At 41.2% G+C, this 20891-nt stretch overlaps 1 protein-coding gene and 1 non-coding gene across 3 annotated transcripts; both read left to right on the forward strand.

Annotated features, from left to right (window-relative positions):
- Positions 1–1132: 1132 nt before the first annotated feature.
- Positions 1133–20000, forward strand: YPEL5 (yippee like 5). 2 transcript variants are annotated; one of them, XM_070428936.1, is made up of 3 exons: positions 1133–1309; positions 17424–17588; positions 19080–20000. In XM_070428936.1, the coding sequence occupies exons 2-3, from the start codon at positions 17448–17450 to the stop codon at positions 19302–19304; spliced, it is 366 nt and encodes a 121-aa protein (XP_070285037.1). In that variant the 5' UTR covers positions 1133–1309; positions 17424–17447; the 3' UTR covers positions 19305–20000. The 2 variants fall into 2 exon arrangements, with proteins under 2 accessions (XP_070285037.1, XP_070285038.1); XM_070428937.1 differs by lacking the exon at positions 1133–1309 and adding an exon at positions 2220–2349.
- LOC139020301 (U6 spliceosomal RNA) lies at positions 13323–13429 on the forward strand. Its single transcript, XR_011473292.1, has one exon. It is a non-coding gene; the product is annotated as a U6 spliceosomal RNA (small nuclear RNA).
- Positions 20001–20891: the final 891 nt, after the last annotated feature.

The following is a 20891-nucleotide window of genomic DNA, read 5'->3' on the forward strand; positions in this document are numbered from 1 at the left end:
TTTAGGTTAATCTTTCTAAAATATGATTTTCATCACTCTCTTCCAAGTGTACAAATTTTGTGTTCAGTAACTCTACTGGGTGACGTTGGACAAGTTAATCACTTCGCCTCAGTTTACTCATCTATAAAATGGGTGTAATAGTGCAAGCAAAGGACAAATTTCTCTGTTCAGAATGAGGCTGAGTGACCTTCCTACAAGAAACAAGTGTTACTTTTGTAATTAAAGCTAAATAAGAAAGGATAATGACATTAGTGGTCTTATCCGTCCAAAAACGGACCACATCCACGGCCGACTGACAAACTTTTAAAAGTTTAAAACTTCCTTTCCTCTTGGAAAACTCACTTATCAAAAAATAATTAGTCCTCTTGCCTTTGATGTTCAGGTGAAAATACTGGTGAATTTGGGATTGATGAGGAGCAAATGCTAGGATTTGCTTCAAAACCTCTATCCCACTAAGCAAAAACTCAAGGAGTTGTAAATAAAGCTGGGCACACTTGAAAAATATTTTTTCCCCATACATACTCTCAGGAGTTCCTCCTATATCCTCAGATTCAGAGAGTTTGGGGTTTGTAAATTTAAAAAATGGCCCTCCATAAGGAGTGGCAAGAGTAAACAAGCTCAAAGAAATTACATACATGTATGGTGCATGTTAACCACCTAAGTACCTCCTTTGCCTAGAAAACAGCCGCCTGTTTTCATTCGTCATCACTGAACCTCAGGAAGCTAGGCCTCAGCCAGCACCTGGTGACGCTGATGACACCCCAGGTCTCACAGCTGCGGCAATTAGAATGAGCCTTCTCCTTTAAGAAGCTGACTCACGTGGACGCTGTGTTGTGTGCTCTCAGCTGGGAAGGGGAGGTGGATCCTAAATCTCTTCACATTGGACACCTCTGGAGAGGGGGCAGAGTTCTCCTCTTTGATTGGCTGTACGAGTCCAAGGTGTCGGGTCAGGGGCGGGGCGAGCTGCCGGGAGCTTGGCCGGAGTCTGCAGCTTCTGCGAGGGGTTGGCATCGACGCGGAGGGGAGCTGGAGAAGGGGGTTGGGTGAACCAGAGAAGGGGCGTGGTCCAGCGGAAGGGGCTGGGTACTAGGGAGGAGGCAGGGCCTAGAAATGAAGGACGTTCTGGGCCAATCGGGACAACCGACTGCTTGAGGGGCGGAGTTACTCCGGGTGATTGACACCGAGGCCCAACCAGGGAGAGGCGGGGCCAAGGCCCGGGCCTGACTAAACCTAGAGACTAGGGAGGCCGAGGGGCTTCATCCTGAGGAGGAAGAGCCGCAGGCAGTCGCGGATCTCACAGCCGCTCGGGGTAAGACAGGCGGGGGCTGGGCTCGGAGCCCTCCGGGGAGCCACCTAGGTCGGCGGCTTCGAATCAGCCCGGGGTGGGGGCCCAGGCAGGAAGTACCTCTTCCTCGTCGCGCTACCCCCAGGGTCCCAGCGAGCCGCCCCCGGCCCCGTAAGGGCGGCCCCCGGCCAACGGGGCTGCGGGCCGGCGAACTGAGCTGTTTCTTCTTTGTGAGGCCCGGGCGCGGCAGCTGCCGTCGGCCCGCCCCCGCCGCGCAGCCGGGACGACCAGCGCGACCGCCACGGCCGCGACCCTCAGCTCGGCGTCCGCCCTCCCGTTCCAGCCATTCCCCCCCGGCGCCGCCTCGGAGTCCCTGCCGGCCGCGGCCGAGGCCTCCCGCGTCTCCTCCTGGGCACTTTGGCCGGCGATTTCCCCCTTTTCGGCTGCCCCGCCCCCACGGGCCGCGACCCCGCCGCAGTATCGGGGGCGCGCCCCGGGCTCGGCGCCGCGGTGGTAGGCGGGAGGCCTGCCGCCTCGCCGCGCCCCTGTCCCCGGAGTGAAGTGCGAACTCGGCTCCGAGTAGCGGGGCCGTGAGGACGCCCGGCGAGGCCTGTCCTTAGAGAGGACCACGTCTGCGGCCGACTAGTGTTGCCGCGGGCGGAGGGCGGCGTTGGCTTTTGTTTCCCGCCCCGCGGGGTGGGCGTCTGTCCCCCGGCTGGGCCGCGGGGAGAAGCCCCCGCGGGCGCGGTGTGGCTGTGGGACAGCCGGGGGGCGCGGCAGGGCCCAGCGCCGCCGCCCGCTCAGCTGTGGGGACGGGTGTTTGTTGTTCAGCGGAAGGCCCCGCGCCCCGGCCCCTCCCTATTGGCCGGCGGCGTCACGTGCCCGCAATCAGCTGGGCCCAGCCGGGGCCGCGGGCGGCGCTGAGCTGGCGGGGCCTGGGCGGCCACGGGCCCGAAGAACTCGGCGTCTGCGTCCGGGTCCCGCGGCCGCCCCGCGCGTCCTTCCTCCTCGCTGCCAGGAGGTCGGCGCGCTCTTGCAGCCCCTCCATTCTCCACTCCTGTTAGGTAGGTGGGGCCGGGAGGATTGTGAGCAGCAGGAGTTGGAACCTGGACTGCTGCAAAGATCTCTTTAATCCTCACGCCGCCGATCAATCCTCCCTCCGAGGGAGAGGCTGGAACGTGTACAGCTCATTTATTTTTAATTTTTTTTTCTGTTAACAGAACCCTGTTGGTAATCTGAGGATTTTTATTCCAGGTTTCCTTGACAAATGGAAAACCTGAAGTAACCTCAGGCTTAACCTTGGTGTTTTTTTAGAAAATTAGACTTGCTGGTGAAGTAGCGGGGTAATAGGATATTGGCTATTTTTTTTGCACAGCCACATAGGAAGTGTTTCAGCTGCTTTCCAACACAGGGTACATATTTATGCCAAATGTGAAGTGTCTTGGTGTATTTTTTTCCTAAAAGTTTATTGCATACTTGTGCTGTGTTAGGTAAGAAGAAAATTGCAAAAAAAATTTAGAATTGTTTCTCTTACAGCTAACAATTTAGTGAAGAGTCGTGGGCAGATGGCAGTTGAGTAACAATGCAAAGTTAAATATTAGTTATGAAATGAGTGTTATGAGAGATCAAAAATAGGGTAGTGAGAGATGAAGTATGAATTTGGAAGCGTTCTGAGGTGGATTGGTATTGATTAGAGCTAGAAGATGAAGAGGCTTTGGGTTGCTATTAGGCAAACAGAGGCCTAGGAGCAAAAACAAAGGCTTAGAGCATGTACAAATAATGAGAAGGTGAAGCTTGTGCAGTTTGGCACACAAAATATTTTCCAAATATCCCATTATTTTTATGGGTATACACTGGAACACCAGCTAGACTATATAGCCCCTTGGAAAGGATTGATGTCTACCTTTTTGGAGGGTGTCCTCACCCAGCTCAGTGCCCAATACAGGCCTACTAGCTGACTTTTTGTTTTTAATGATTATCTCTAGGAACCATCTTATCTATAGGAGAGGGAGATGACGAGTAAATTATTTAACTCTATACAAGGGCACTGAAGTGAATTAGATTTTAACAACTTTCCTAAAAAGATTAATAAAATCCATGTGGGTTTTACTAAAATAATACCTGGTTAGGTCATTGAGGATTTACCCCTAGACTTATTTGCCTTTTCTTATGCTCCACTTAAGTGGTAGAAGAGAAAAAAACGTTTAGAAGCAATAAAAGGGAAAAGGAAATAAGGCCAAAATTAAAACTAAAAGAAGAGCTTTAGCTACCAGCCTGCAAAAAAAAAAACAACAAAAAAACAGTCCATGAGACTTGAAGCTAGTCCTAAATATAATCATGAGCTGTGAAGATAGTCCTAAGTATATTTGTGCCCAGAATGCCATTTTCAGTTATAAAGTATCTAAGTGACTATGTAAATCAATACCAGTTTCTCTGGTAATCCTGTGCAGTAATGTCTGGGTAAAGGAGGAACTGATCTTAGTTGTGACATGAACTTGCTATTTGACACCTGTATCAGGAAACCAGGTAGTTAAATTATACTCCAGTCTATTCCTTGTGAGATTGTTTGACTCATAGTATTGCATCTCAACAAATGAGAGATTTTGAATTTGTCTTGGCAAAAGACTGGGGAGGTTGCCAACTTGGATTGTTTAGATGACTCACTGAGTTACATGACTAGTCTTATTTTCTAGTGATGACTAAACAAAAAGTGTTATAGAAATACAGTAAACTTGCCGGAGCCGGTTTGGCTCAGTGGATAGGGCGTCGGCCTGCGGACTGAAGGGTCCCGGGTTCGATTCCGGTCAGGGGCGTGTGCCTGGGTTGCGGGCGCATCCCCGGTGGGAGATGTGCAGGAGGCAGCTGATCGATGTCTCTCTCATCGATGTTTCTGACTCTCTGTCTCTCTCCCTTCCTCTCTGTAAAAAATCAATAAAATATTAAAAAAAAAAACAGTAAACTTGAAAAACATTTAACAACAACAAATACATTATTTGAGGATACAGAACAAAAATATAAAAGTTACAGTCAAATGGAGACCTGATTCCACCACCAGAAAATCATTTAACATAGCAAAGGAAACTGGTCGGGTATTGCAAAAGAATTAACGAAAAAGAAAGCACAGCTTTCATGTGTAACCAAAACCTTGGCTTGGTGAGTATTTTGTACAAAAATCGGAAAACTGGTTTGTGGATAAAACTCAATTTGTTATTTTCCTTTGTAGCTTTTCAATAGAATTCGGTTACAAATCACTATGAAAATAATTAATGAGATTACAATAACATTAAATGTTAATTATAGTAATCAACCCAGCACTGTTAAAAGTTCCTTGGGTTTTGTTCCTTTCTTTGTTTTGGAGAGACTCAAAACCAGAAATACAAGTATGCTTCTTCATGTTTCCATTTTAGCTGAACCTTTTGCTAAACAAGCTCTCCTGAATGGCAGATTCCTTTAACCCTTTCTGTACTAGGTTTCCTGCAGGTGAGGCTTGTATCCTACCTTTGCCCACCACCACCTTCTGGTGCAGTTAGAAAAGCCCCTCTCAGTTCCGGTGGTTTGTGTTTTCTGTGGTCTTTGGAAAGTCTATCTGTGAAGTAGTTCCTTAGAGATGCAAATCAACACCTACTATTCTTCCTGTTATTTTTAGGGCTGGTATGTGCTGCCTCCCTTAGGGTATTCTACTTGCCAGAGTTGAATCCGAATTGGATTATTAATTACAGGGAGGGCAAGTACCTATTTTAAGACCTAGCACTGTGACACTAATAATTTGAGATGCTTCAAAAGGTTTCTAACTTCCCTCCTTGTAATTTCTGTCACCTGGTCACTTAGCTCTTCAGTAATTAACAGGAGGTGAAGCTAGTCAGTTGTTATTTGTTTTATATTGTTTCTGAGTCTTGCTTTCTTCATCTATAATAGCAGAGGGAAGTTGGGGTGTGGAATGGTGAAGAAGGTAATCTATTTTACTAGATGAACCTTTATTTAACATTTACTTTGTGCCAGGCACTGTTCTAAGAGTGTATTATCTCTCGAATTCTCACAACTCAGGTGGATACTACAACTCCATTTTACAGGTGAGGAAGGGAAAGATACATTCCCCAAAGTTTACACAGCTTTTAAGGCACAGAACTGAGATTTGAACTTGGGCAGTCTAACTCAAGAGTTCAACTATCTGAGCTATATTGTTTAAATCCTGGGGGTGAGGAGAGAAGAAGGCAGAAGCTGGGTATATATTATCTATTTTTATAATCTTTTTATAGTTGATCTTCAGCATGCTGAACTGATTACAGAAAATTAAAGATTTTAGCTAGTAAAAACCATTAAAAAGAGGGAGCAGGATTAAATTGACCTTCTCAAATACTTATATTGATCCTTGAACCTGAATGCTGACCAAATTTACTTTGTCTGAGAAAGACTGCCTGCTTTCTAAATGAAAGGCTCTTTCACTGTCTGAACAGATTTTTTAAGCAGGGGTTTGGGTATACTCTCTGTCAATGGCTAGGTAGTGAATATTGTAATCTTTGTAAACCATAGGGTTTCAGTTGCAACTACTCAAACTCTGCCATTGAAGTGAGAGAGCAGCCAATTATAAATAAATATTCGGGTGTTTGTGTCCCAATAAAACTTTGTTTAAGACACTGGAAATTGAATTTCATGTAATTTTCATGTGTCACAGAATAGTCTTCTTTTGATTTTTCTCCCCTACCATTTAAAAGTGTAAAATTCTTAGCTTATGGGCAATACAGAAACAAGTGGTGAGCTGCATTTTGCCCACAGGCCTTAATTGCTGATCCCTGCTTTTAAGGAAATTTAGCAGTGAGCCAGACCGAAGAACAGGCTACCGTAATATTTAATTTGTGTGTATGTGTGTGTGTCTGTGTGTATTAATACCACTAATGAAAGTGGAATTTGCAATTAAAAGATATAAAATTTATACTAGCATCCATAAAAATGAAATATTTAAGTATAAGTCTCACAAAATGTGTACAAGATCTATATGAGGAAAAATATAAAACTCTAATGAAATCAAGAACTAAATAAATGAAGAGAGATTTCATGTTCATGGATAGGAAGAATCAATGTTGTCGAGATGTCAGTTTTTCTTAACTTGATCTGTAGATTCAATGCAGTCCTAATCAAAATCCCAACAAGTTACCTTGTGAATATCGACAAACTGCTTCTAAAATTTCTATAGAGAGGCAAAAGACTCAAGAGTGGACAACGCAGTATTGAAGAAGAATAAAATAGGAAGACTTGACACTACCCGACTTCTAGACTTGCTATAAAGTGATAGTGATCAAGATTATGTGGTATTAGCAAAAGAATAAGACAAATAGATCAGTGGAACAGAATAGAGAGCCCAGAAATAGACCCATAGATGCCAAAACCGGTTTGGCTCAGTGGATAGAGCGTCGACCTGCGGATTGAAAGGTCCCAGGTTTGATTCCGGTCAAGGGCATGTATCTGGGTTGCAGGCACATCCCCAGTAGGAGATGTGCAGGAGGCAGCTGATTGATGTTCCTCTCTCATCGATGTTTCTAACTCTCTATCTCTCTCCCTTCCTTTCTGTAAAAAATCAATAAAATATATTTTTAAAAAAAGAAATAGACCCATAGAAATATAGTAATCTGATCTTTGACAGAGAAGCAGGGTAATACAGTGGAGCAAAGATAGCCTTTTTACTAAATGGTGTGGGACAACTGTACATCCACATGCAAAAAAATTGAATCTAGGCAGACACCTTACACCCCCTTCAAAAAAATTCAAAATGGATCACGGGACTAAATGAAAAAAGCAAAACTAAAAAACTAGAACATAAGAGAAAACCTACATGGTCATAGGTACAGCAGTGACTTTAAATGTAACACCAGTGGCATGATCCATGAAATAAATAATTGGTAAGCTTAACTTTATTAAAATTTAAAACTGCTCTGTGAAAGATAACGTCAAGAAAATGAGAAGACAGGCCACAGACTTGGAGAAAATATTTGCAAAAGGCATATCTTATAAAGGACTACTGTCTAAAACAGCCGTGGGCAAACTACGGCCGGCCCGTTTGAAATGAATAAAACTAAAAAAAAAAAAAAAAAGACCGTACCCTTTTATGTAATGATGTTTACTTTGAATTTATATTAGTTCACACAAACACTCCATCCATGCTTTTGTTCCGGCCCTCCGGTCCAGTTTAAGAACCCATTGTGGCCCCCGAGTCAAAAAGTTTGCCCACCCCTGGCTCTAAAACATAAAAAAAAAAAAAAAAAAAAAAAAACGAAAAATAAGAAAACCTGTTTAAAAAAATGGGCCAAAGACCTTAACAGACATCTCACCAAAGATGTGGCAAGCAGCATGTGAAAAGATGCCCCACATTATATGTAATCAGGGAAATGTGAATTAAAACAAAAATGAGATACCACTACACACCCAATAGAATGGTCAAAATCCAGAAAACTGACACCACCAAATGTTGACGAGACTATAGCCCAAGATGTCAAACTCATGGCCCAAAACAAATATTTTTGTGGCCCAGCCAATATAACAGTATGTAAGAAACCGTTTTAATTAAAATTTCATAACTTAATTTTTACAATATCCTGTTACACATAATTAACAAGGAACTACAACGTTTGCACCATTTCTCTCCACTAATACTAGCAGCGAATATTGGCAGCCGATTGCCACATCATTAGTCTTGTACTGACTTGTTTGTTGTGTGCAACAGGAAATATTTCACTTTCAGAGAACAAGATAGGTTTATTTGTGTTACACTTATTTGTGCAGTTATTCAGTGTCTGGTAAGTTAATGTTCAAGAAAAAATACTAATTTTTATTAAAATGTTCTATTTTATGTGAACAATTAATTACTCATTTAAGTTCTTTGTATTCAGCATGTCTATTGAAATAAAGCTATGTTTCTATCAAAATTGAAGTTTTTGGTTTTTTTTGCGGCCCACATAAACTTAAACCTTGTTTATTTAGCCTATGTTATCCTTTGAGTTTGACATGCTTGGTGTAGGTTCATTAATTATTACAGATGGACCATTCTGGTGGGGGATATTGATAATGAGGGAGATATGCATGTGTGGAGCAGGAAATATATAGGAAACCTACCCTAATTTGCTCTGAACCTATAATTGCTCTAAAAATTTAAATCTCAATTTAAAAAATAGTCTTTTAGAAAATTGTTTTATTGTCTTGGATTCAAACTACATTCCTGGACACTGTCTTTCATGGATTTCTAAACATTTTATTTTATTTATATATTTTTATTGATTTCAAAGAGGAAGGGAGAGGGAGACAGAAATGGAAACATCAAAGATAAGAGAGATTCATGGTCTGGATGCCTTGAGCCAGAACCCGGGCATGTGCCCTTGACAGGAATCGAACCTGGGACCCTTAAGTCCACAGGCTGACACTCTATTTACTGAGTCAAACCAGCTAGGACTCGTGGATTTCTGAAAGAGAAGTCCCCTCCCCCCTTTTAAAAAATAGATTCTATAAATCCTGTAAATTTCTAAAAAGTTACATAAAAAGGGAGAGGTCCTAAAATGTGATCGCTTCCCCAGAGTCTCCTATTAAAATAGAAATTGAAAATTCTAGGTTGTAAATGTGCTATTTGTTGAAGGGGGAAGAAATCATATATACTGGTAATATAAAAGGCTAATATGCAAATTGACTGAATGGTGGAGTGACCAGTCGCTATGACACACACTGACTACTACGGGGCAGATGCTCAATTCAGGAGTTACCCCCTGGTGGTCAGAGTGCTCCCACAGGGGGAGTGCTGCTCAGCCAGAAGCCAGGCTCATGGTTGGCGAGTGCAGTGGTGGTGGTGGGAGCCTCTCCTACCTCCGTGGCAGTGCTCCAAGGACTCCTCGGGGGATGTCTGAGGGATCCTGAACTGCTAGAGGGCGCAGGCCTGGCTGAGGGGCCCCCTGTCCCCCCAGTGCATGAATGTTGTGCACCAGGCCTCTAGTAACTAAAATAATGATCTATATATCATTATGAATTTCACTTATATTTTCAACCTGGCCCCTCACTGTTTCCAATAATTTCAAATAAACTGATAATAGGCTCCCAGCTAAACAATCAAGTTTGGTACTTCTCTTATTTCAACCTTTTAAGGATTTTAGTAACCTGGAACTAAGAAAAGCTAATATCAAAGAGGCCTTATTTATAAAATTATCTGGGAATGGTACTTATAGAAATTCAGATTATTAAATTAGTTTTTTTTTTCTTGAAAGTTGAGAAGGAAGAAAACATCTTAAAGCTTTAACTTTGGTTATAAACTTGAACTTCAACACCGACAGATATCAAAACACGCATTTTATTACTTAAGGACACACTAACATGGCCCCCAGAATCAACACAGAGAAGCAGGTCACTTTTAAGATGTTTTAGAGTCACGTGGCTGAAGAGATTTTGAAATCTTCTGAGTCCAAGCAAGGTGATTAGCATATTTGGGAAATATTTTAAATGTAAAACAATCAGAAAGTAGATCAGTGGCTGATTGTGGCTAGAGGTGCGAAGAGGAATTAACTGCAGAAGGGTTTGTGGGAATTGGAGGAGGTGATGGAAATAATTCTAAAGCTGGTTTGTGGTGCTGATGGCACACTTTATAAATGTACTAAAAGCCATTCAGTTTTACACATACAATGGCTAATTTTATGGTATGCATGTATTCCTTTAAAAATATGCTATTTTGTTTTGTTTTAACGAATCAGCTATATTCTGTCCTGTCAGAAAAAAAGTTTCAAAGTTTGTAATCTATATGAGCCCATGTTTTTTGTAGCACTATCTAATTTAGCACAAATGCAAGTGGGACCTGTGATTGTATGGTGGATTTGATAATATACTCCACACTCCCTAACTACAAAACATTTATCTAGAAGTGATGAGAATTTGAATTAAGACATTGACTAGGGAGAGGGAGGTAAGACCTCTAAAAGTGACTTAGGACGTATTGCCGATTTTGTGATTTCTTCTAAGAATTTGCCAGGGTTTCTAGTTTCAGAGAGTGTGTGATTGGAATTGCCACCAACCAAGATAGGGAATACAGGATCAGCATGGAGGCAGGAGAGGTACATGATAAATGGAGCAAGATGTAGTTCAGATACCAGTCATTTAATCTTTATTCCTCTACAAAAAGGAGGTAATAAATACCTACTTTAGAAATTGTCGAGGTTAAGTATGTAAAGTACCAGAGGCAGTGTCCCAAACAGTGTAGACACTAAGTAATCATTAGGCCTAAGGAAGAGTTCAGCATATCATCCAGGTTCAGAGAGGTCTGATTCAGGTATTATGTCATAAATAGTCAAGTGGCATACTGATTGATGGCAGCCTCTTGAGAGTTTGGATAGTGTAAATCAGTAGTAAGTTGTTTCTAGCCCTGCAAAGCTAAGGCTTAACACTTGGAATCTAATGACCCTACAGAGGTTTTCCTACTTCTCAAGAGCTTTGACAGCAAGTGTTGTTTGCTTGCTTTTGCTAGGTTCCATGGCATTTTAGCTTATCCCTTTTGGCAAATAAGAACAGTTTTCTTATGAAAACTACATTTTGCAGTTTTATCCAATAAATATAAACATATAAATGGCGGCCACAATTAGGAATGGTGATTCTGCACTGATATTTTCGGTTTTGGTAATGAATCATATAATTGAATACAGTAAAAATACTTGGGTAAAAGAGTAAAAAATAGAATTTGAAGCAGGGAGAAGGAAGCATGTTAAATCTGTTTACCCCACTTACAAATAAAGAGTTTGCCTGTAGCCGAAACCGGTTTGGCTCAGTGGATAGAGCGTCGGCCTGCGGACTGAAAGGTCCCGGGTTCGATTCCGGCCAAGGGCATGTACCTGGGTTGCGGGCGCATCCCCAGTGGGAGATGTGCAGGAGGCAGCTGATCGATGTTTCTCTCTCATCGATGTTTCTGGCTCTCTATCTCTCTCTCCCTTCCTCTCTGTAAAAAATCAATAAAATATATTTAAAAAAAAAAATTAAAAAAAAAAAAAGTTTGCCTGTATCCAGTAGCAAATGATCACAGCTATATTGTAATTTTGAACCAAAGGTAGAATGTAGGCAGAAGGCATAGGAAAAGTTCATTTTGAAATCCAGTACATTTTCCACAAGAGCATTGTAATAGCTATGGTCAGTTCAGAAACATCTAGTTTCTCCTGCATTATGGTTGAAATAAATCACAACATGCTTTTTTTCTTTTTAGTTTGAAGTAATCAGCTTTAAAGTAATAAGTTCCAGAAACCCACGCTGGAAGCTAAATCACTGTACAAATACTAGTGTTCAGAGAAATATGGAATCTGAGTGTTATCGGTGGAATTGGAGTTCTTGAGTGACAGAGGAAAAAAATTTCCCGAGTCTCCCCCCAATGGGAGGAGGGCTGCTGTTAGAAATCTTTATTAATGATCAAAAATGAAGAGGGTTCCCCTTCAAGGTCCCACCTTTGTCCATCTTGTCACAGAAAAAGTCCAATTTTGTCTTCATTGGGGCTAGAATAAAGGCCACTGCCCAGAATTTCTGCTCTTACATTAAAGTACTAGTACAGTCCAGTCTAGCATCTGGCTAGCTTAGCTTGTGTTTCCAGCTGCAGTCCATTGTGTGTGGGGTCCACATGGCTATGGAGAGAGAGAGCAGGTGAGTGCAGGTCACAGAGCAAGAGTGAACAAGAGCAAGATCCAGGGAACTCGAGGGATTTTTTTACTGGGAGCTTCTTCAAACTAACCAATTAACTCTCCAAGATCTTGCACACTTCTGATGGGTTCCACTCCCTAGCAGCCAATCCATTATTCCCCTGGCTAGACTGACAGGCAAGCACCTTCCCTACATCATCCTGACTTCTGTGCTCCCCTGTCTTCCCCCAACAATCCAGTACTGGATGGGGGAAGGGAGGGGTGTTAACCCCCTTGGAGGAATAATACTGTGTAAAGCTGTAGCTTCCTGGTGAAACTTCGCAGGTAAACATGCTTACAAAATCTGGCCTCCCCTTACTTCCCTTTATTAATATTAACTTGCTAATTATGATGATAACATGAAGACTATGTGTTAAAAGGTGAGACTGTAAAACCTTGCTGTTGATTATTTTCTGTAAAGGACCAGTAGTAAGAAACATGACCAAAATCAACTGCTCACAGGATTGATGAATGATTTATTTCTATCAAGACTAGGGGCCCCGTGCATGAATTTGTGCACTTTGAAAGGAACTGTGGGGGCCACAAGGCTATGGTGGATATAGGGGTGGGTCTCGACCCATCCTCTGTGCCCCCACCACGGGCCCTGGTCCCCTGTCTATTGGCAACCCGCAGCAGGTGCGAGCAGGGCCAGCACTGTCAGCGGGTGCTAGCTGCAGCTGCTGCCCCCGATCACCCCTCAGGAGCAGGGGGAGGTGGAGAAGCCCACAGGGGCGATCGGGGCCCGCAGCCGCCACTCACCCTACTGACAGCACTAGTCCCACCATTCACCCCACTGACAGCGCCGAGCGAGCGATTGGGACTGGCACCGGCCACCGGCAGCGGGTGCGAGCACCAGGTGGAACCGTGACACGCGGGAGCAAAGAATTTTCAGTAACCACCAGAGGCTTGCCCTGATGACAGTGACCGGTGCCCCACCTTGGTCTGGCGCCTCCTGGTGGTCAGCGCACATCATAGCGATCAGTTCGATTGTTCCGCCATTCAGTGTATTTGCATATTAGATAGATTCTTAAACTCAAATGTGTTAATTATGTGATGTAGGATGGAGATTGAGCAAATGCAGTGAGAGATGTAAAGTTGCAGCTACCTCTCAACTTTAGTTAGTTGTTGCTCTACATAAATACTTGCCCATGTTGCCAGGTATCCCCATTGTTTTTTTATTAAAAAAAAAAAAAAGACCAAAAAAACAGGTTCTTTAATGAAATCTCTCAAATCTTAAGTGGCAACTCAACTGTTTTTTTTTTTATTAACACATTAAGCACCCTGTCAGTCATCGGTGATTGACACTATACTTCCCGTTGGAAGACAAAACAGGCTGGGCGCTTAACGTGTTAAAAATAAAACTGGTGCTCACTTCAGTAGCACATATACTAAAATTGGAATGATACAGGGAAGATTAGCATGGCCCATACGCAAGGATGACATGCAAATTAGTGAAGCATTCCATATTTCTTTTTTAAAGAATAAAACTGTGTAGGCCAAACAAAACATGGCCACATATGTTTTGTGAGAAAAGGGTTATTTGTCTGTTTTGTTCACTGCTCTATCCCTACACCACCAAATGAATTCAGCCTGCAAGCCGCCAATTTGCAGCCTGTGACTTTGTAACAGCATTGTGTTCCTAAGCACCATCTGGAAAAAGTAATGCTATCATATTAAGGGCTGAAACAATAGGCAGTAAATCTTAGCTATTGTCCTTTTGCAGAAAGATAGAAAACTACATATCATGTTTTAAGTCTCAGTGTTTTACCCAAGGTTTATTCATTGACATTCTTATTTGTGGACTGGTTTTCCTTTTACCAGTTATAAATTGTATATCAATAATCACATTTACTAATGGGCTACACATTAAAAAAAAAAAAAAGGAGGCAGAAAGGTACAACAAAGATGCAAAATGGATGGCACACTTAAACCCAGTCATATCAATAATCACATTTACTAATGGGCTACACATTAAAAAAAAAAAAAAAGGAGGAGGCAGTTATAAATTGTACTTATATCCACCATTTATTTTTCATTCCTTATTAAACTTCCATATTATAATGTTTAATGGGAGTCGTAACGATCTTTGTAATAATGGCATTTCTGATGGCATTACAACTTCCAAGGGCTGAGGAAGTTCACAGATGTAAGGAGGAATGGAACTTCTTAAAATTTGTAATGGAATTTCCCCAAATTTAAGATGACAGTGGAATCGTTTTCATAGTGGCAACTATATCAGTTCTGCATGCCATTTCAAAGACGTATAATATTCAATATTTAAAACACAAGAGCTAACAACTACACCCAGGAATAAATTACTTTTTAAATGAAAGCTATAGTATAGTCTTGACTAGATCTAAGTTGGATTCAGAGTTTTCTCTCCTCCCACCCCCATGTTTCATCATGTCTGTGACTTAACTGAACCAGTATGATATATTAACTAAATTATGTTATAATGGTTCATCTTTCCCTTCACTGTACTTGTTTTGTTTTTTTTTTAGAATTTGTTATTTACTCCTTTATTTCTTTTTTAAATTTTTTTAATTAAATCTTTATTGTTCAGATTATTACATTTGTTCCTCTTTTTTTCCCCCCATAACTCCCCTCCTTCCAGCTCCCACCCCACCCTCTGCCCTCACTCCCCACCCACTGTCCTCATCCATAGGTGCACGATTTTTGTCCAGTCTCTTCCCGCATCTCCCACACCCCTTTTCCCCCCAAGAATAGTCAGTCCATTCCCTTCTATGTCCCTGATTCTATTATAATCACCAGATCATTCTGTACATCAGATTATTTATTCACTTGATTCTTAGATTCACTTGTTGATAGATGCATATTTGTTGTTCATAATTTGTATCTTTACCTTTTTCTTCTTCTTCCTCTTCTTAAAGGATACCTTTCAGCATTTCATATAATACTGGTTTGGTGGTGATGAACTCCTTTAGCTTTTCCTTATCTGTGAAGCTCTTTATCTGACCTTCAATTCTGAGTGGTAGCTTTGCTGGATAAAGTAATCTTGGTTGTAGGTTCTTGCTATTCATCACTTTGAATATTTCTTGCCACTCCCTTCTGGCCTGCAAAGTTTCTGTTGAGAAATCAGCTGACAGTCGTATGGGTATTCCCTTGTAGGTAACTGAGTTTCTTTCTCTTGCTGCTTTTAAGATTCTCTCTTTGTCTTTTGCTCTTGGCATTTTGATTATGATGTGTCTTGGTGTGGTCCTCTTTGGATTCCTTTTGTTTGGGGTTCTCTGCGCTTCTTGGACCTGTAAGTCCATTTCTTTCACCAGGTGGGGGAAGTTTTCTGTTCACCAGGTGGGGGAAGTTTTCTGCCATTATTTCTTCAAATAGGTTTTCAATATCTTGCTCTCTCTCATCTTCTGGTACCCCTATAATTCTGATGTTGGTATGTTTGAAGCTGTCCCAGAGGCTCCTTACACTATCTTCGTATTTTTGGGTTCTTTTTTCATTTTGCTTTTCTGGTTGGGTGTTTCTCGCTTCTTCGCATTTCAAATCTTTGACTTGATTCTTGCGCTCCTCTGGTCTGCTCTTGGGAGTCTGTATAATATTCTTTATTTCAGTCAGTGTATGCTTACTTTCTAGATGGTCCTTTATCACACCATCGAGGGTCTCTTTAGATTACCTGTACATCTCATCAAGTTTATCGACAGACTCTAGAAGCCTCTTGAGAGACCTCAAAAGTGTGGTTCTGAACTCAATATCCTCCCTTGATAGTTTTGTCCTGTTTCTTTGTCTCCACATTTTTTACGCTTTCTTGGTACACCCCCTAGTGGTCTTTGTGCGCAGTCTTGTTGTAGTTAAGCCTTGATTGTTGTAGTTAACACTAGAGGGATTTGACCTCCAGGCCAACTGGCTGTGATAATCAGCTGTGTCTGCAGTGGAAGAACTTGTGTCCTCTAGGGAGGTGCTAATCTAGCCTTTGCCTGAGGCTATCCAGCAAATGCCTCTGTGCAGGGTTTGGGCAGGGCAGGTCCCACGGGATCAACAGGGCAGAGGAGGGAGCAGTTATGGCTGCTCTCAGTCCGTCCCCACGGGCTCTGCCTCTCTGTCCCAGCAACCGCTGTAAACCTCGGAGGGACCGTAGCCAGACAGTCCTGCTTCTCCCGTTTGAGTCTGGGTCCCTAGAGACTCGCCCAGATCTGGAGCTCTGAGTCTGAGGCTCCCTCCGGATTGAAACAGACAACCACGCCCTCAGCCACCAGCCCGCGCTGCACGCACTCCGCACCTTAGTATTTTACTTCAGCATGCACCTCCTCTGATTCTCGGTTCCTCCTAGTTGTAGAACTTCCACTCAGCCAGCCTTCCTGTGGTTCTGGATGATGTCTGTTCCGTCTTTTAGTTGTATTTTTGAAGTGGTTGTTCGAGGCAGCAAACTCCGGCGTTAACCTATGTCGCCATCTTGGTTTCTCTGTACTTGTTTTTTAGCTTTTGCCAAGCCTAGACCATCTTGTGTGCCCTCCTCTTAGAGGAGGCAAAGTACAGTAATGGAATAAGTTTGGCTTTGAGTTGGGTCATTTGCATTCTAGTTATGATTTTTCTGTTCTTGAAAGTTGTGTAAACTAGGACCAGATAATATCCTTGGATAATCTATGAAATGGGGGTGAGAGCCTCACAGACTTGTGATGGTTTTTGAAATAAGTGAAGTACCTAGTACAGTGCTCCATGGACTCAAACTTTACTCTAATATTGGTGCCATCATCCCTATATTGTTGTAGATAACACTTGATGATCGGAAACCCACTTGTTTTGTGATTGCTCCTTTTTCTACTCTTATCTGATCAACTCACTCACGTTCCACAAGTCTTTTCTCGAATTACCCATACTCACAATGTATACTTAACATTTGAGCTAAACCTTTTTTCTCACCTCTCTACCTGTGCTTTTCATCATTCCATTTCTGATATTCCACATTCTTTTTTTTTTTTTTTAATATATTTTATTGATTTTTTACAGAGAGGAAGGGAGGGAGAGATAGAGAGTTAGAAACATCGATGAGAGAGGAACATCGACCAGCTGCCTCCTGCACATCTCCTACTGAGGATGTGCCCGCAACCCAGGTACATGCCCTTGACCTGAATCGAACCTGGGACCTTTCAGTCCACAGGCTGACGCTCTATCCACTGAGCCAAACCGGTTTCGGCGTGATATTCCACATTCTTACTGTTTTTTCATTCCAACCAAAAGAGAAGCGATACCATTTCTTTTTCTGCCTAAGCATGCTTAATTCCTTGGCTTACTACTTCTAAAATATTCTTAGATTGCATGTGCCAATTTCTTGGTTCATTGCATGAACTTTGGATCCTTTTGTTTGGTCAGCTATTTCACATACTGAATATTATAAAACAGAGATCACATATATAAATGGTTCCCTGTGACCCCCACCAAGTAGATACTAACAATTTTTTAAAATCATAATGCATTTATTGTCCTTTTCCATTTGCTCCTAGGTTTTTAGAACTTCAGCTACAAAAATGGGCAGAATTTTCCTTGATCATATTGGTGGTACCCGTCTGTTTTCTTGTGCAAACTGCGATACGATTCTGACCAACCGCTCAGAACTCATCTCGACTCGATTTACAGGTGCCACTGGAAGAGCATTTCTTTTTAACAAGGTTTGTGGGAAAATCAGTTTCATTTCCTAAGTGGGTCAAGTGGTGGATATATTTGACAGTAGTTCCAGAATACTCCTCAGAACTTGGAGATGCCAGGAAGGCTTAAGAATGAGAGCTGCAATCTATAGAATTTATTACCCACTAACTTGTCTTTGAGTGGACCTTAGGAAGGTATTACTAGAATATGATTTTTTAAATTGGAAGTTGAAAGACTGTTATAATAAGAAGGGTAGTCTCCATTTAGAAAACATTAGTGTAAGAATTTAGTGGGGACTTCATAGACTATGGAAGGAAGCGGCTGAGACATCCCCATATCCTGTCACTGATTTATCTTTATAGGGAGATAGCTTGACAATGCAAATGAATACGAATCATCTAACCAACTTCCCTTGCTCTAATTTATGCTCACCAGTCATCCCTCTGATTATGATTTAGTTTATTACATAGGTTTGCCAACAGGAAGTTTACTCATTTACAAACAATTGTCTAATCTATCTGCTTCTCTAATTTCTGACTTGCTTTGAAATTAGTTGATGTGATATCTGCCTCCTGGAGTCTAATGTATACTAGTGAGGTTGAATTTCCAAGTCTTTTAGGCTAAGGAACAGAACTAGTACGAAGGCATTGCTCTTAGAAGGTCATCTAAACTTCTCCAATGGACACCCTTCTGTTCAATTCAGAAACAAGTTTTTCTCTCAAAGAATTGGTAGTATATACTCTTTGATCTTTACTTGGATATAGGGCGGGAGCTGGCACACCACGGCAGGCCAGCTTCCTGTGTTTTAAAAAAAAAAATAAAGTTTAATGAAGCTCAGCCATGCTCATTCATTTATGTATTATCTATGGCTGCTTTTGTGCTACAACAGCAGGCTAAATAGTTACAATGAAGAACGTATTGACCTCAAAGCCAAAAATATTTATTATCTGGCCCTTTACAGAAAAGTAAAGTATAGCGTATTCAGAATCATTGGAAATTCTTCACAGATTCTTTGAACTCACTTAAAAACAATGTGTTGTCATGTATGATATATAGTAGGCTTATCCTAGTCTGTATATAAAATGTATTTTCAGAAACAAATTCAGTAAACTTTTAAATAAAATACCTGTTGTGTAGTAGGTCTTTTACATTGGTAGCCTTGTTTTGCACCCATGATTGAATAGTGAATAATAACAATTAGACACAACGCTACAATTTATGTATCAAAGTCAAGGACTCTTCACTACAACTCAGAAATGTAACTAGTATTTATAGTGTGGATTGGACTAGTACATTAATGTGTGATCTCATTAGATGTCCAGTACAGTGCAATTCCAGATGTTTACCTGTCCCAGCAGCTTCTAAAAATAGCTCTTGGGAAGGGGTATTATAGTTCTGATAAAGTAACTGCTGTTTGCTTTTCTGAATTTGCTGTTAACTGCACCAACCAAGTATTGTGTACTTTTTGGCAAATAATTTACTTGCTTTTTCAATTCTGTTTTCACGTTTCTTAGGTAGTTAACCTGCAGTACAGTGAAGTGCAAGACCGGGTCATGCTTACTGGCCGCCACATGGTTCGAGATGTGAGCTGTAAAAACTGCAATAGCAAACTGGGATGGATCTATGAGTTTGCCACTGAAGACAGCCAGCGTTATAAGGAAGGCCGTGTGATCCTGGAACGTGCTCTAGTTCGAGAGAGTGAGGGTTTTGAGGAGCATGTACCATCTGATAACTCCTGAAGAAAAAGAGAGAACTTCATCTTTTCCCAGGTCTCCTTCACTGAAAACAAAAATCTACTTACATACACTGTCACCTTAGCACAGAGTCGGATTCATGAACTGCGGAACAAGAGGTTATGAGAATCTAAGATGGAACCTTTCTTTCTTTCTTTTTTTAATTTTCTATTTTACATCCAATAACAGTATGTAGAGAGAATATTATGCAGATGCTGTTAAATTTTTTTTCCCTACTTTTACATCTTGAGGCAGAATAATCTATCTGCAGCTACATGGTGGGCTATGTGAGAAAAAAATCTGGGCTATTAGAGTGGAAAAATGTGTTTTATGTAAATTTTGAAAGGAAAATGTGTCAAGAGCATGGTTTTTAAATGTATTTGGGCTTTATTTTAAAACTTTTTTTTATTTCACTTGATTTGCTAGCTTCAGAGAAGAGATCCGAATTTGTGACCAGCGCTAAAGGTTCAGTGTTAGTATGGCTTGTGCTGGCCATTGTGCCATAATCTTGTTGGAGATGAACCATAGCACCAGAGCCCATTCTTCCTTGTCCGTCTTGACCCAAAGATGCCACCATTCCTAGTTACTTGTCACCACGTAATTGGTGTTGTTTGGAAACTTCCTGAAATGGGGCAGAACTGCTTGGTGTCCTTTCCATGTAACGTAAGCATAGTAATATAAATAAAGTAATAGTTGAATGTTTTTGGTCCTGTGTTGCTTTTAAAAAACATTCTTTAAAAGAATAGAATATTTGATAATTTTCATAGCACTGTTTCTTTTCAACTCTTAAGCTAAATTGACTGCTTATAAGATACTACTTTGTTTAAATTAAAGCATACTGTTTAAATCCCTACAGTATTGTATTTAGAAAACAGTTGAACAGAATGTCAATGTGCATTCATGCAGAAAGCATATCATCTGCATCTGTTCTAAAAGAGAGGGGGAGATGAAGCAGCCTGTCTAAAAATACTACTCTGCAAAGCATTTCAGCCTGTCCTCAGTTTTGCTTTGATTTTGACAAGTCTGTAGAGCCTAATAGTTTCATCAAAGGACTAGCTCTCATAAGCATTATTTTCTCAACTCTTTCCTAACTCAGCTATTGAAATTGAAGCTGTACTTGGTCCCTTCAAGTGGAAGGGAATCAAATTTGACTCAGGGTGTTAATCTTAGCCCAAAATTTACATTATGAACTATTAACATGTAAATGTTTCTTTATTCAAAGTATTTCTAGTAATCTAGTATTTGTTTCTGGTAGAGTAAATGACATTAAAATTGGCTAATTTGAATAGATGTTTGAGTGCTCAATTTATAGGTCTTTGTCTAAAGAGGAAATTTATCTCAATTAGCAAAATCTGTCATTGACATTAGACATAACTTGTCAGTATAGTTAAGATTAAATTTCTCTTACCTTTGGGCTCTTGGTTAGAGGCATAGGGATCTGGTTAAGTAGGTATATAATGCATTTGAGATAAGTGGACACAAATTCTGTGTTTCCTTCACTGTGGACTTAATCTTCAAGCATTAAGAAACAAGATTCATTCCCATTCATTTCATACCGGTCTTTGATTATATGCAGATTCCTAGTAGCATGCC

This window comes from Myotis yumanensis, unplaced genomic scaffold (assembly GCF_028538775.1).
Source record: "Myotis yumanensis isolate MYYU_CA2020_CCGP unplaced genomic scaffold, mMyoYum1.0.hap1 SCAF_11, whole genome shotgun sequence".
Classification (NCBI taxonomy): Eukaryota; Metazoa; Chordata; class Mammalia; order Chiroptera; family Vespertilionidae; genus Myotis; species Myotis yumanensis.

Bases quoted from the DNA above. Each gene is read 5' to 3' on its own strand.
- YPEL5 (XM_070428936.1), top strand. From the start codon at position 17,448: ATGGGCAGAATTTTCCTTGATCATATTGGTGGTACCCGTCTGTTTTCT. The intron at 17,589-19,079 runs GTTTGTGGGAAA...CACGTTTCTTAG, and splicing joins GAGCATTTCTTTTTAACAAG to GTAGTTAACCTGCAGTACAG.